The sequence below is a fragment of the Diuraphis noxia genome, unplaced genomic scaffold (assembly GCF_037042655.1).
Source record: "Diuraphis noxia isolate RWA-SAM2 unplaced genomic scaffold, SU_Dnox_SAM2 contig0002, whole genome shotgun sequence".
Lineage (NCBI taxonomy): Eukaryota > Metazoa > Arthropoda > Insecta > Hemiptera > Aphididae > Diuraphis > Diuraphis noxia.
The window spans coordinates 51,057,277-51,074,726 of record NW_028301712.1 but is presented as its reverse complement, the minus strand read 5'-3'; the positions used below and the strand labels follow the sequence as shown (position 1 = coordinate 51,074,726).

At 30.1% G+C, this 17,450-nt stretch overlaps 3 protein-coding genes across 4 annotated transcripts in view; 1 reads left to right on the top strand and 2 right to left on the bottom strand.

The window, feature by feature from the left end:
• The window catches only part of Pex7 (peroxisomal biogenesis factor 7), a 28,564-nt gene extending 18,681 nt beyond the window's left edge, over positions 1 to 9,883 (top strand). The window contains exons 2-7 of one of the 2 annotated variants that reach the window (XM_089218937.1): positions 7,909 to 8,209; positions 8,302 to 8,415; positions 8,521 to 8,629; positions 9,127 to 9,320; positions 9,428 to 9,513; positions 9,736 to 9,883. In XM_089218937.1, coding sequence (XP_089075063.1) covers positions 7,922 to 8,209; positions 8,302 to 8,415; positions 8,521 to 8,629; positions 9,127 to 9,320; positions 9,428 to 9,513; positions 9,736 to 9,883 — 939 coding nt within the window. In that variant the 5' untranslated portion in view covers positions 7,909 to 7,921. Of the gene's footprint in view, positions 1 to 7,908; positions 8,210 to 8,301; positions 8,416 to 8,520; positions 8,630 to 9,126; positions 9,321 to 9,427; positions 9,568 to 9,735 lie in introns of those variants that run through there. The other variant, XM_089218936.1, reaches the window with a different exon arrangement.
• Arr2 (arrestin 2) lies at positions 2,703 to 4,730 on the bottom strand. Its single transcript, XM_015520461.2, has 7 exons — positions 4,573 to 4,730; positions 4,385 to 4,506; positions 3,992 to 4,333; positions 3,750 to 3,938; positions 3,352 to 3,540; positions 3,115 to 3,283; positions 2,703 to 3,054 (listed from the first exon to the last, which is right to left on the bottom strand). Exons 1-7 carry the CDS (start codon positions 4,637 to 4,639, stop codon positions 2,894 to 2,896), a joined length of 1,239 nt encoding a protein of 412 aa, XP_015375947.1. The 5' UTR covers positions 4,640 to 4,730; the 3' UTR covers positions 2,703 to 2,893.
• LOC107170367 (Cuticular protein 66D) lies at positions 9,519 to 15,400 on the bottom strand. The gene is made up of 5 exons (XM_015520463.2): positions 15,203 to 15,400; positions 14,454 to 14,921; positions 11,750 to 11,914; positions 10,736 to 10,873; positions 9,519 to 10,175 (listed from the first exon to the last, which is right to left on the bottom strand). The coding sequence occupies exons 1-5, from the start codon at positions 15,215 to 15,217 to the stop codon at positions 9,963 to 9,965; spliced, it is 999 nt and encodes a 332-aa protein (XP_015375949.1). The 5' UTR covers positions 15,218 to 15,400; the 3' UTR covers positions 9,519 to 9,962.
• Between the last annotated feature and the right edge of the window lie 2,050 nt (positions 15,401 to 17,450).

The window sequence follows — 17,450 nt, the reverse complement described above, 5'->3', positions numbered from 1 at the left end:
TAGGAAAAATATATGTTTTACAGTCTTCAAAGTTATAGTTTTTTTATTACTCTTTTTTTAACGATTATATACATTTTTAATTTCATATTCCAAAACCTAATATTGTTTGGAGTACTTCGATACATAAAAATAAAATTCCGAGCGAGTTGATAGTTAATTTGTTAAAAGTTTTCAAACTTTAGATAAGTGAAGTACCTAATGAACCAATATTTTGAGTGGTAAATTTATATACAATATTATTATAATTTAATATATTATAATGACATCAAATTATCTAAGTAATATATTTTAAAAGATAAACTTTTCGAATTATTCAAATATATAATTAATGAGTGTATACACTTAAATAATTAAATGGATCACTTTGTAATTTGCATACTGTAGACTGTAATAGTAGGTATTATAACAGCTGATTTTTTTAGTAGTACAACCTTTTGATAAATAACCACTTTTAGTTCTACCAAATGACCTTAAACAGTATCGGATACCAGATATTTGTCTCGGGAAATTATAGGATAGATAAAATTTACTTACATTTAGGTAAATTTTATCGCATTTATCATTGTTTTTACTTTTAATGTATCGTTTATTTTTAATACTTGCATGTGAGTATTGTGAGTGTAAAATTTATTAATGGCAAACTATGTTTAAACTATTAAGGACCTATGTGTAACATATAAACCTAACCTAAGTATATGTGATGGATTTAAATAAAATGATGTCTTTATAGGAATTTACTATTATAAGTATGTACAGTGAAAACTCTAAATACCGTACACGCTTGGTTGCCGTAATTTTGTCTGTGATTTAGAGATGCCCGATATTCAGAAGGTGGTGGGGGGGGGGGGTAAATTTTCGAAAATAACTCTGAGAAATTAATAATTACATATTTACAACATTTATTATTTATATAATATTTATAATCAATAATATTTCAATATTTCTATTATTTTATAATGCAAATATTAATGGTACCTATACATATTATTATTTAAAATTATATAAAAAATCAGTTACTTTAGCTTGTTTGGATTTTGATGCACTGTAATTACGTTTATCGAGACATTTTATAATTCAACTGCGTTGGAAACAATACGTTTACGAATATGTTCGTTTATAATTGAATTACTAACTACTAAATACGAGTAGGATACTTCTCAGAATACAAACTAGAAAAATGTTTCCATCGACGCGATAATGGACAGATATGATAAATTTAAAACTATAATATAGAAAGTAAATCTCTATTCCTTTTTGACGTGCTTCGTTGAGTTCGTCGGTTTTTTCTTGAATTAGTATGGATATGTCTGTTGGATTTATCAGGTTATTTTTGCCTGTTAGGCTGCTAAGAGAGTCACTTAGTATGATATATTTATTATGCAACGAATCTTTGTTTATGATCTTATTTTGTACTATTGATTTGTATATATTGCTTCGATTGTATATATAGAGCATTGAGCATTTGGGAGGAAGTTTGTAGGTATTTGTGGAATCTTCGGTTACTATAGATATTCCTACGTTTTGGTCAGTTTTTGATGCATCGGTGTAAATGTGCTTATAGTTGGGGGAATATATATTTATTAGATATAAATACTAGATAGTATATACGTTTATCATTAATAATAATATTATTATTGTTATTATTATTATTATTATTATTAATTCAAGTATACAGTATACTTATTATTTTTGTAAATTTATGAAATGAACTGCGGTGGTTTAATTTTTCAACAAATAGTTTAAATCTATTTTACATAACTACAACTATATTAATCACCTATGTATGTACTACTTACATATGATAGAAAAGATTGTTTAGTTAATACGCATAAGGATATTGTTTGGGATCTAACTTTATTATTTGAATAATAAAATTTATTAGTATAAAACATAATATTATTTTAAGTATTAACGGTTTATTGTTATGAATGTATGATTAATATGCATATTATATTATTGTTTTAATGGATTTTAACATAATATATTTTATTTGTTATGATATTATGGATAATTATATATTATATTAATATTGTGTTATAAATTAATTATAAAATGGTTATTTTTTTTTAATTTATGTTATTTACATAACATGTACTTAGTACATTATAATTATTAATATAAATTAAACACATAATATACAATTTCAAATAATACCGTCACTTTAAATAATATTAATATCTACTTATATAAATTAATATTATATTCGGTTTTTTAGGCAAATAATAAGAATGAATTTTTTATAACATTAAGTGAGGATATTTACTCTGGTTGTATTCTGTTGCCCGTCGATAGCAGTTATTAAATTACATTGTATAGTGTATAGGTTACATAAACATGTTTTACGAGTGTTTTTTTTTTCTAAATCGGAAGTAATACAGAGCATTATATTCTGAATTAAAAACATCTATAGTACCAAACTTACATGCATGCGATATTATTGAATCCCTCGTATAGTCGTGTGAGGTATCGGTCAAACAGGATATGTATGTGAATATTAGCTACGAGGGGTCAAAGGTGTGAAAAACGGAAATCGAACCAGTACTGAATATTCCGGTTCAGGATTGTCGGTAATGGTTATTGCCGATGACGTATTCTCCCTAAAATCGTTCGACGTCATTGTTATGAGGGATATTCGGCTGGGAATCGAATCCTGTATTTCAGGTTATATTAGTACGCTATCGGAATATAGTTTAAATATCGAATACATATTATATATTGTATATTATATAGAAGACGGCGATAAACTGATTTAATATAATCTTGCAATAATAATAGTAATAATTTTTAGTTTAAACATACCCCGGTTTTCCTACCAATGCGAGTTAAGCAAAGAACACATTTCAAAACAATTTTTAGACATTATACAATTTCCAATTTTCCAAATGGATTTTATTTATTCGTCGGCCAACCTAAGTCTTGCAAAGTCTTCAAAAACAATATTGTCTTCGTCGTCGTCCCCAAAGCTCTTTTGATACTTCATTCTATCCGAGCTCTTGGTCTTCTTCAATACTCCTTTTTGTGGTTGTTTGGGCGGCGCAGTCCAGTCTTCGGATGCTGAAGTTGAAAATTATTTTTATTTTAACATGTGAAACAAACGTATGACGATTTATTTACTTGGATTCGGATGCATAAGTTTGAATGGCACGTCGGTCACGAGTTCGCCTCCCAGAGTACCGCAGTTCAACTTTACCCTGACCGAATACGAAATGACGATACCAGTTTGGTCACTAGGACCTTTACCTCCCGATATCAGTGTAGACGATGCCAAATTTACGTCGTCGTCCTGTAGTATATATTGCACATGCATTTAATTCAATGTAGGTACGACAACGTGCCGAAAATTGTTGATACCTTAAGATGTCCGTCTAATGCAATGCCCCTCCTGTCTTTATTACTGGAGGCCAGTGGAACTAAATAGAATTGTTTAGTAAATGCGGCTCCCGGTGTTATGGGACAACCTTCTCGGGTTTCCAAACTGGCGACGAATTTCGAAAACTGCGCGTTGACCATTGTAATTTCGGTGTGCTGAACAACATACACCTATAGGAATAATTATAAAAATAATATTTATTAATATAGGTAAGCATTGATTATAAATACAAAATGCAAATCAATATTATTAGTTATTTGTATTAGTAAAATTAAATTAAATTATAATTATAATTAGGCAATATTGTGGTTAGATACCCACTGATAATACATTTTTACTAATTACTGCGTGTAAACGTAATGAGATATATTCGTCATACCTTAATATTTTTTACGGACTTTCTCGAGCTATTACTTATGATTATTGTTGCAACAACTTTTTCTCCATGATAGTAAATTTCTCTATCCAGTGTGACTTCCAAACTAATTTTTCCATGAGAAAACGTGAATCCCTTGCTAATTAGCGAACTTGGTAGTCTTTGACCTCTTGTTGATGGAGCGTATTGTAACTGAGTATTTACATATTTATATGTTAAATTGACTACTTTTGAAAGATACATACCTTTTTAATAGCAAGGACGACGGATGATCTTTGATTTCCTTTATCATCTTCTCTGTCTGACACATAAGTTCGAATATTGTATTCAACTCCGAGAGGTTTTCCACTATCGTCGTCACCCGGCTGCAAAGTCACCGAAGATGGGGAATTTGGAGGGAAATTGAATACAAATGGAAATGCATTAGTGTTACCAAATTTTTTGACCAATTTTTTTTGAATAGGACTTAATTCTGTGATATCTTTTATTGGTGGGACGATTTGATTACACGCTAACACCATTTCTTTACTAAATTTTACACCCATTACCTCATCTTCATCGCGACCGTACCTATAAGTCGTAGAAACCTGAAAAAGCATTATGCAGATTACAATAAGACTTGTTAAATAAGCTTTTACCATTCCAAACACTTTTCGTCCTTGTAAATAGTCATTTTCAACTACGACAACTCCATCAATTGGATCTACACTGTCCAAATGGTCAATGAAATCTCGTTTACTGATGTATATAGTAACTTTTCCTAAAAGTAAATATCAAGTGTTCGAATCAAATATTCATTCGTTACTTTTGGTTGACATTGAATTACCATTTGGTGTAGTTTTTTTAAAAACTTTTAGCGTTGCTATAAAATAAAGAAATAATAAAGGTATCATAATTTATGATGGACAAAATACAAAACACTTGAATCGAGGGTCTGGTTGAATGTGACCCGTCTAATGTCGGACTAAACAGTTGATCGATGTTACTCAAACTCCCGCATAGGGTTTCTTTTTTACAATTATATCGTCATATGATAATTGGATTAAATGAAGACCCGGAACTTCTTTGATATTTTGTCACTGCAAAAAAAAAAATAATGTCTTCGTTAAAATTTCAAACACGTAAAGTTTTTCTAAAAACCATCGATTTCTTATCCTATTCAAGAAGCCATTTTAAACTACTTTACATACAACTGTTAACCTGATATATGTTATTATTTTCTTGATTTCTAAAATATTGATGCATATTATAATTTATTCCTTACTACATAGTTTTTTTTTTTTTTTTAAACTTAATTTCAACATTTGATTTATTTTATTAAAACAAACCAATGTTTAAAGCACGAAATTTTTAAAATATTTTTCACAAGATTTAATATACGTTTAAAAAAATATTTATGTAAAACACTTTAATAACTAATAAGCCTAATTGAATTGTAATTTAAAAAATCTATTTGGTTGTTTATAGTTAGTTTAATAACTAATGAAATATTCTCAACGAAAAATATGTTACGAAGCCATAAATCATTTGTTATAAATTAATTAGGAAGGTATTTAACAAACTAAACTAAAGTCCAAGATACCAATAATAAATTATTTTTAAACAATATGTAAATAAAATCGAGTACTTAATAAAAACTGTTAACATTCCAACGGGTACAGAATAAATTACATATTATCATTATATTTTTATATCACTTAGCTCATTCCGATACAAGCCTTTTTATGTATTTGTATATTTTTATTTTGAATGTGTATGGTAACAATTTTATAAAATAATTTCAAAATTCAAATGTGATGACGAAGCACGTTTGATAGCTTATCTAAAAATAGTGAATAATATTTTATTAAAATCAAATGCATGCTTAGATTACATTGATGTTTCTGAGCAATTTGAAGAATGGTGAATAGGCTATTCAAAGTATCACTGATAGACATAAACTTTTAATCCTGTAGAAGTGCAGTAATAGAACTTAGACATTATAGACTTTAATTTCTACTCCAAAAATAATATTGATTAAAAATACAAGCTGTCCCTTTTAGCATATTAAATATTTTTAATTGATCATTCGAATATTTTTTATGCAACCTTCAATTCAAAAAAGCGCACATGAAAGAATTTAATGAAAAAAAAGTAATTGTAAAATCATTGATGTTTCGATACAAACATAGGTTTTGTCTTAAATATAGTTGTATTTAAATGATTGGTATATTACTATTTACTAATATAATTTTCTTTCAGTCTAGTATTGTTGCGTATTCATGTTCGTGTGTAGTTGACTCAATATCTATATAATATCATAATCAATACCGGGTCATCATTATATTATTACATACTTATTTAAATTAATTCTACTGGGAAATCCTCATCAGATATTTAAAGGGAATGACGTCTACATGTTGAAAAAATAATTGCCGGATGTGCCAAAGGACTTACCAAGTGTCGCAAATATGTGGCTTCTTTCATAATACGAATACATGACGTGCGTTTTAAATTATTTTTACGTTTATAATCAGTTCGCTTGTAATTTTAATGTATGAGATATAAATTGTATACATACATCTTAAAATATTCGATTTCATACAAAAGTTTTCATAAAACATTAGAATAAGATAAAAATATGATCAAAGCATTTAAATTTTCAAATAATCTATAATATATCAGTGGCGTATTTACAATTTTTGATTAGGGGGGGGGGTGTCATATCACAATACAATAATTTATAAATATAATTATTATTATAATATTTAAATATTTAAAATTTAAGGTCTCCAAACGCATTCAATAATTCTTTAGGGGGGGACCCCCCTCCCCCCATAAATACGCCACTGTAATATATATAGTATATTATTTAGCCATGTATAGATATAAGTACATATTACTAGGTATCGGTTGTATGTGGTTTAATTATGTATGTTTTAACTAGATAAATCCTGCAAACTTTGATATATTAAATTATTAAAAACAATGTTCATTTCTTTTAATACTTGAGTACCTGTATCAATGATTGTGAGTAATTTTTAATAATATGGTTTAATATGTATAATATATTGTATTAAAATGTATTATTGTCAAATGTTTTTTAAAAATGATATGTATATGCTCTGTTTCTGAGGTGTGTAATTGATACAAAGCGAAAAAAATCATCACCTTATCCGATCTTAATAGAAATTCATTTATAAAAAGTCCTACCAGTTTTTGGATCAATTAATTAAAATATTAGTCGAGTGTTACTGTTAAGTATTAATTGCCAAAATATATTTTTCTAATAAATGTTAAAAAAATTATTTTATATTTTTATCTTATTATATATTATTATTATTATTATTATCATATAATTTATTAACTATGAATAATTATACACGTCGTATTGGTATCATATACTATCATTAATATATTACAAAGCAAAACATAAAATAAACAATTATGTGTAGTCATGATTATGACTATGCTAATCAACATGATTTTTGTTGTTTAACCATTAATGTACAATGAAATTATCTTAAATATAAAGTATTTAAATTATTAATTAACTATGTAGGTAGCCAATAATGTAAGACTTATGTGCTCACAACTATTTGACATTACATTATGATGTAGTATTTTTTCATAGATTGTTTAACTATCACGATTTCGTCAACTGTATAATTACGTTTAGCCGGTTAGATTTTTAGCCCACTTCACACTTGTCTATTCAATTCAATATTCTTCATAAGTCACTGTTACTGTATTATTACACATTATTATATTGAGTAATAGCTATTGAGCATTTGAGCATATCTATTTATTAATATTACAATTACAAACATTAGACAAACATTTACTCCTAGAGCTGTTTGAGAGTATTACACACGTGAGACGTTATAATCCATTGATCATAATTAGTTGATGATGAATGTGATTATGTGATATAAATTGTAGTCCTAATATTATCATTTTCGATTTCGTTTCATTTTGAAGTATTTATTATACAATTGAAACGAAGCTAATGAATAGTGAATCGTATAATTATTTAGCTGCACGCCCGGCACGGCGGCACGCGAATAAAATAATACAAATCACTGCTTTTAAATATAGTTATACCTATCAATGAAATATGCTGATAATGTATAACATTTAATTATAATCGATCGATATTAAGGTAATGTTGAAATGATTTTAGATTCAAGTTTCCAATGTCCACTTTTAAGACTGAAAACCGTCACGGCTATTCGGTAAAATTTTCACCGAATCGATCAAACCTCCTAGCCATAGCCACGTCACAATATTACGGTTTTAAAGGGGGTGGAACTTTGTTTTTGGTGACGTATGACGAGGATAGATGTCTGATAACCAAAAAATATGAAATGCATTGGGAAGACGGTCTGTTCGACGTAGTGTGGAGCAGATCGGTGTACAGTTTACTGGTGACCGGCAGCGGAGACGGAAGCGTGCAGATGTGGAATTATAAATATCCATCACAAGTAATGCATAATATAATATCATAAACATAATATAATATAATCAAAGATAATTTTAAGTATAACACTAATATCGTATCGCGGTTGTCCGGCAGAAACCTGTCAGAACGTTCGACGAACACAAGAAAGAAGTATGCGGCGTAGATTGGTGTCAAAACTCCGTAGACGATTTTTTGTTGTCCGCGTCGTGGGACTGTTCGGTAAAGCTTGTACGTGAATAAAACAAAACATATAAATATTACTACCATAATCGTTTTCGGTGCAACAATGATGGTGTTAGTGTTATAATAATTGTTTTATTTTTTTTCTTCCAGTGGGACCCCAACAAGTATTGTTCGCTGACGACGTACAAGGGACACGACAGACTGGTTTACGAAGCAAAGTGGTCTCCGTTCTTGTCTTCCTGTTTTGCGTCAGTTTCAGGTATATGCAGTGCAAAATGATACGCTATCGGTCGTAAAACGGTGCAGTCGTGTGCATATATGAATATCGTTTTGTCATATAGATATAGGATCAAGTGGCATAGCAGGGATGGGGTTGTTTTAGGTGATAAATGATCCTTATCTCCCATCGATCGTATTTATTTATTGTTTAATAAGTTTAATTATGCTTCAGATTTCTACAAAATATAATATGTATTGTCATAATGCATGTTATGGGTGTTTTATTTCAAATTTTGTGTTATTCATTAATACGAAGATTATGGTGGTTAATGACTGAACAATAGTATAGAGTGCATATAAAGCCTCCCCATAAGTTATATTTTAGTATACAATTAAAACATCCCTAACAAAATGGGCCATTAATCGGAATATTAAATTATATATATAATAATATATATTATACGTTATATTTACGATTACGAAATCGATTATTATTTTTTTTGTTTTGTAATTTTGACTAAATGTATATACCTAAAGGCGACGGGATGTTGGACATCTGGGACTGTTCGTCACCGCTGCGGCCGAGTGTCAAAATAAATGCACACCAAGCGGAGATATTGAGCTGTTCGTGGAACCAGTTTTACCCGTTCGTATTGGCCACCGGCGGTGCGGAAGGGTTGATCAGAATATGGGACATACGGAAACTGTTGACGCCGATATTCCAGCTCGAGGTCATTATATACTTCCGATTTAATATAGACGATTTATTTACGACAATAAACGTCGTGAATTCGTAACGATTAGAACAGATTTTTGAAAAATGTTTTTCTAACCACAGGGTTGCCAGGACGCAGTGAAGCGAGTACAGTGTTCTCCTCACCACTGGTCCTCGCTGGTTTCGGCTTCATTTGATTGCACAACAAAGTATGTATACACAAAAATTACATATTTAATTTTTTTTTAAAGACAAATACTTATAATAATACGGTAAATGTATGAAATAAAAACAAATGCAATTTTACTATGATATGCTGCTACATCACATGTTTCAACTTACATTATAATTATTTTCACAATAATACTAATAATATATTGTACTAATGATATTTCGTGCGTTAAATTTATCTCAATAATTATTATGTATAGGATATGGGATTACAGTGTGTCGTCGGAACCCCAGGAGAGCCATCAAAACCATTCCGACTACGTGTACGGACTGGACATGAGTGCTGACCAGGACGGATTGATGGCCGACTGCGGTTGGGACGCCGAGGCGCGCGTGTTCCGGGTATGAGATGATTTAGCCGCTCGTCCGCTGCGACATAACAATTGTTGTTGTTGTTGATGTTGTTGTTGTTGTTGTGCATTTGTTATTACTGATCGTACGCCTGATAGATGATCGGCGAAGGGTTGGTCGGTACCGAGGCATATCCCAATGCGCTAGCTTTGTGGCCAGCTGACTGTGGCCTGGGCGCGGCGAATCGGTGCAACGCCGGCGCCTGCTTGACCTGTTGCTGCGGCGCCGGACTGCGGTAGTAACCGGAAATCGGGTCGGCTGGTTGCACCGCGGACTCGGGTTCGCTGGCCTGTGCGGGAAAGATAGCACAAATCGTCAATGTTTATATTATTATCGACATCGCGATCTGACTCGCGCGGCTGATAAATGAGTGATAACCGTTAATTGTTGTAGTATATATTATTGTTATAGTATCATTCATAGTATTATTATCATTATATTTTATAGATATATATCGTTTTTATGGTGTTTAAAAGAAAAACATTTTTTAATCGGATATTGTTATATGCAGTGATGTGTATGTTGCAGGATGAGAGGGTGAATAATAACTACTTGCAGGATCTGATAACTATGTATGATTATTATTTATGATTATATATTTATAAAATTGTAAGATTAAAGCATTGTATATAGAATAAAAATAAAATAATTATTTAAAAAATAAAAATACAAGAAATCGATTCATTTTGGGTTAGTCTCCGTATCAAAAAAATTATATTGATCAATTTTAATCACACCGACCATTAAATTATCGAGTTATACCAATGAATAATATTAGTATGCATAACGGTTTTTTATTTAGTCAATTTTTTGTTTCCTATTCCTTGATATTGTATTTCTATCACGTACCTGGACTGTGATGTATTGCGGTTGCTGTGGCTTTCTTTCCGGCAATCTGTATTGTGGTGCTGGCGACGTTTGTGGTGCAGGGGTGGGAATCTTTACATGTATGTTGGTTGGCTCTCGGCTTACTTCAGCCTTGAATCCCTGTATTAATTAAGTACGATATTAATAATTATAATTAAAAATAAAATAACATAATATTATTATTTAATATTTATACATTAATTACGTCGTACGTCCGATATGATTGATTTAGTTGATATAATGTACGTGTCGTATTTCATGAGGTATAAAAAGTATGTTTAATCGACAAGTTATTGAATAATCACACCATTGTATAATACGTTTAAAATATGTATGATAATTTTATCATATTATACATACAATTAATATATGTTTAAAAAATGTTTATACTAAATATCTTTTAGTTTAAGTGAGAAAATTTAATGTCGAATGTCTATACAATGTGATAGCTTAGAATAAACTCAGGTATATATTATAAAAGTGCACGTTTATAGAGGCTACTGAATTTCCCCAGTCCCTAAAACTCTTAAATTTAATCCCTAAAAATAATTTTATCATTCTTTTTATAAACATAGTTTTCTTTATAATAATATGATACATTTAAACATAAATTGTAATATTTAATTAATTATTAATAATGTTAAATAGAATATGCAAATTATATTTAATAAACACGAACGAATTCGAAACGAGAAAAGGATAAAGACTTTTTATTGATTTTAGATATAATCACAGAATTAAATATAAGCTTATTTAGATAATTATAATAAACCGTGCATATAAATATATAGTAAATTTAGTAAATTTACTATGGACTCTCATTATGTCATTACGATTTCGTAACGAAAAGATAACATTCTCAAAAAAATCAAAAATTAATTTCTCACCAATATTCATTATTTAAATCAAGCTCATTTAAATTCAAATATGTTGAATTTTCAATAAACCGAAAAACGTGTTGGTAGTACGCGTTTACTTGTCGATTGTCATACATACCTCTTCAGGATCGGCAGTATATGTGACTGTACGAATAAATCCATCTGAATCGACGACGCTGTAACTTCCAGAAATCTTTTCACCATCTCTCTGCTCTTTGCGGTTATGGTAGTTGGTTGACTCGTCGTCACTGATGTCAAATGAAAACTGGTATTGAGCATTAGGCTATAATAAAATTAATATAATTTTAAAATGCATAATTATTCGTTATTATTTTCAAAATTGAGATTAATTGTTGATGTACATTGTGCATAATATATTACGTACGATTATTTAAATTATTTATTTTTTTAATGTTTCCTGATTGTATTTCATATTCACAAAAACATGAGTACCATTAATACATAGGAATAATAGAAATATTACAAACAAGAATAATAAGATAAATTAATAAACGTAATATTATATATTATAATATGATTAAATTATCTTAGTTCAATTTTATTAGTTCAACATAGTTACATAAATACCTATTTATATAGATGAATTTCAAGCTTTGTCTATGATATCCTCAGAATAAAACTAAAAATAATTTATGTACATGCTGAAGTCTAATAAGTGATCGGTAATCATTTCATTGGATATAATCTAATATTCTTATGTTTAAATATATTCTACTAGTCCATCGTGTAAAGTAAAAATCCTATTAAGTATCTAAAAGCCTATAATCTTTATGACATGTTTTTAAATTTCATTTAAAAATTAAAGGTATAAGTTGTAATATTTCAAAAATGCTTCACGATCGATACTAATACGTCATGATTTGTATGTATATGAGTACCAACTAATTTTTATTAATTACCTATAATGACAATATTAATAATAAATTGATATTTTTATTTTGTTAAAATTAGATTTATAGTCATCCAATTATATTATACGAACACCCACAAACACAGCAGTAATAGTTACTAACCATTACGATTAAAAGTCTTTGCATTAATGAAATAAGGACAATTTTAAAATTACTATCAACTTTTCATCCCGATAATGGTAGTAACATTATCTGTTGGGTCACATTTATTATATTATACACGTAAGCGTTTCTCAAGTTTTTTCATTGTCTATATACATCGGTTGTTACAATTTGTCTGTTGTGAAACAAAAGTGAACGTCTTCCCATTTGCTGCACGCACGGTACGGATTTAATGATCGTCTAGATCCAGAGGCACTGCTTAGCTTTGATGTTATGCAACCGATACGGTCGGGTTAAGTCGTGACAACTGCACTCCCGTGCACATGTCCGGTAATAATTTAAATTTTATTATTTCAATATTTCTTTATAACATATTTCACATGCGCCTATAGGTATATAAATATAATACACACATCGGTGTTATAATAAACCCTATGCAATATTTCATAACTCTCTTATACCTACATTAATCTATTAAATAATAAGTCCACAACATTATGATCTCCCCTATATACGTATAAATATAACTACTTTCTAATAACGATACGTTATTTATTTGTTTTTTAATTTTTGTTGCATCGTAACTGGATCAAGTTTTTTCGACCCAATCGCCCCCGCAAGTTACACCACTTTCGAATAACGCGTTACAAACTACGTATTTTGCTTTCCTGTGTGTGGTATAATATATTATTATTATTATTATGTTACCTATATATTGTATCCCCGCATAATAACGAAAGAAAGTTATATAAGTGACTATAGTACCTACAGCCGATTGAATAACCGTCTATATTATCAATATAATGATTATGGAGATTCTATTTTAAAAAATAACATCAGCATAACTTTCTTAGAATTATATCACTGCCTAGGAAAAAAAGTTTAAATTATTCATCTACAATAATATTATGTATACATTACTACGCGCATATGATATTACCTATTGGCTTACTAATGTATTAGATCATATTCTATATTTATACATTTATTAATCTATGATTTACACTTTTATATTAAATTATTTATATTTGTTATATAAATATAAGAATTTTATGATTCACTAAAACCAATAATCTTCATATTATTATCCTTATAAAAAACATACAATTTAAATATATAGGAATTCAAACATTCATAAGGTATAAAAGATACCCAAAGTCAATTGATAAAAAACTTAAAATTTACTTTTTTGTAAGATTATTAGATTTCAAATTTTAAATTTATCCATCGAAGTAGAATAATAAATGCAGTTTAAAATTGAAGATATTTTATAAATTATTATATGGGAACTAGTTCAATATAATTCATGTGTCAAAACTATTTTTACATTCCCATTCATGTTGAAATTTGTTATCTACCAGCTAGTATTTATAGGTTAATGCAGAGGTATTCAAACTTTTTCAGCACGCGGCTCCTTTGGGTGTTCACAATATTTTTACGGCTCCCAAATTATTATGAAAAAATTAAAACAAAACACGGATACAATATGGGAAATATGCTATATGGGTGATAATAACAGTGACTAGAAATAAGACTTCAAATGGTCGAATCGTAAGGTGTGTCGTTTTAATTTCCATAATGATTGCAAATAATATTTATAATAATTATACAAGACCTAGGTATGATATTGGTTTTTGGTGCTTTGACGCGTGGCTCCCTTGGCAAACTCTCGCGACGCCCATGGGAGCCGCGACGCACAGTTTGAATACCTCTGGGTTAATGTGACGTCTCTTTCATATGTAATAATATATTTTAAGCCATATAATATCAAAAAATAAAACCACTTACGTTGTTGTCGTTCTCTTCGTCTTCCGGTTTTTCGGGCCTGTTTTGAGATTTTGGTTTGGGCGGAGCCTTTGGGCGCAGTGCTTGTGGTCTGGGAGATGGCTGGTACTGTTGTTCTGGTTGTTGGTATTCTTCTGGTTGCTGGTAGGTCTGGGGTGACTGGTAGGATGATGGCTGGTACGCAGCGGGTTGTGGCTGGTACGCGGCGGGTTGTGGCTGGTACGCGGCGGGTTGTGGCTGGTAAGCGGCGGGTTGTGGTTGGTAAGCGGCAGATTGTTGGTAAGCTGGTCGAGGTGACGCCGTCGCCGGTTGTTGGTAAGCTGCACCACCAGCAGGGACAACCTGCAGAAGAACAGGTCTGCGGATCGGTTGGCCCTTTTCAGCCTGTTGTTGAGATATGTACCTGGCGTACTCTTCCTGGGTGACTGGCACGGATACAGCCACTGCCACGATTCCGGCCAACAGAAGACACTGTAAAGTGATTAATATATGATTAATTAAAATATACATTATACGCGAGGCAGACGACTGGAATTGAGGGTGCGAGAACAAGCCTGAGGAAGCTAAAACGTATAGAAACCGCAGCAAAAGAGAGTGCAGTATCGATTACTGCACCGTAGACAAGATGCAATTCAGTACATAGAATTTTCGTTAGTTTATTGGAATGCATAATGGGAATGTGCCTAACTCAGTGCCTAACACGCAGGCACCTAATATTAAACGATAAAATAAAAAAATATTAAATCACTTGCCTGTGCGATCATCATTTTATATGGACGCGGTCGATTGTGCAGAAACAACAGGGTAGACGCGAAACGGAATTTGCGAACAAAATCTTGAAGAAAACTTATCTCTATTGCTAAACGATTTTGCGCACACTATAATAACAACAATATTGTCGTCGCACTGTGCGGAGGTGCGGTGGCAGTGAGTGAATGGTCCTCTGACGACGGGTCCTCCAATTTATATAGGTATGCGGTTGCGACTCGCGGCGGTCTGCGCGGCCCGTCGATCGAATGTTCACGACTTTGTATTCCCACCTTCCGACGTCTGCAGTCGGCCGTCCCCGCGAAGTCGAATCGAACACGAATTAGAAAGTGGTCCACCGCTTCAACAATGGTGTTCGGGTGGACCTGGAATGAGAAGGAATAAAAACGCCCCGGAGGATAGGTCCGCTACACATAATTTTCACAATTATTACGTTACAAAATAAACGTCCATTATTGTGTCAAGACCCCGCATCCACCCTCAAATAAACGCGCACAAAAACCTTGTGTGTTCAGCAACAAAGAAAACGATTATGTTATGTGTGTAAATTTTGTAAATTAAATTATGTTTAACTCGTTTTATTTTTTTGCTATTGGATATCATGCTTATATTTTATTTCGTATATCATATTACGACTAAGTATAGGTACCTATTACAGTATTACATATATAGTGATCCGTCGTTACACAACTGGACATTTTAAATTGTCTAAAATCTTAGTTTAAATTATAACTAATAGGTTATAAATAGGTGTCTATATATGCGCGACTATGTTCCTTATTAAATATTTTACTCGCATAGATTTAAAAGTTTTTATTTTGATTATATTTCTATCTTAGCCACACTGCCCACATTCTACACATAGTAGGTATGAATATGAATAAGTATGTGTATTGATTATAAACTAATATAATAGTAATACGAAAAAAGGTAATTTTTAAAACCAATAACTTATTATATGGAAAATAGAATTAGCGCAAGTTCACTGTTTTTGAAATAAAATACAATTGCCACACATTATATTAAACCTATAAAATTACATAACTTATTGGATATTCACTAAAATATTACATTATTAGATATTCAAATTGTATAGGTTTTATTTTCATTAATTTGCGTTAATTTTGTTTAACAGCTATTGGTAATAATTTTACAAAATTGTTTGGTTTTATTATAATTGAATAGTGCATATTACATAAACGATAAAATATTACAAATAAATAATCTATATATAGTATTATAAAAGTGAAATAATGAACGTTCAAAGTTTAATTTTAACCAGATCGTCAATACTAACTGTTGAAACTTGAAATGAAAGTAATAATATATTGTTTATCGTTATATATGTTATATAATGTCCGCTTTGTACTGCATGTATATAATATATATGCATAAATACGAATTTCGAATTAAAATTATCTTGTTCATATTGTATTTATAGGTACTTTTAAAATTATCTTCTACATTCATAAAAGTCAAATATTTTATTATTATTTTTTAAATGAAACATTTTAGAGTAGGTATTAATAAGTACCTGGTTACTCCAATTTATTATTATAACATATACAATTTTTGATAATTATTATTTAATATAATAAGTTTTTGACAATTTATAACGCAAGTGCATGTCTAATTAACATATTTTACGTTATATAGTTTTATCCCCACTACATAAACTTTATTAAGTCGAGTAAAACGTTTTTCAATTTATGGTATTGTACAGTAAATAAAAACAGTTTCTGAAAATAAAGTACTCATATAATATGTTTATCACAGCATCGATTCAATGATATTGTCTATGTACCACGTAGCATATTTTGTTTTGTCTGTATAATCAATGTTGTTAAACGTTCCATTACTTAAAATACAAATGTAATTTGTAGATTCTAAGTGGATGGTATCATGGGATGGTTACAATATTTAATTTGTACCAAAAAATTGCAACAAAAAAATATACGTATTTATGAAATTACTTGAAATGGTATTTTTCAACATTTTCTAAGTTTTCAAAAATAATTTAACTAAAATAAAGTTTGAATTATAAGTGCATGCATCTATTTGTGTGTGTGTGTTTTTTTTATGAAAACATTTTGGCAAAATTATCTTTACTTCAAATCATTTTTTGGAGTGAAATTATTCATTATTGCTTATGAATTTAAAACGGACAACATAACTTCTGTTTGGTAGTATCCGTTTTAGAAATTTATATTAAACATAAAAAAGTAAACAAAA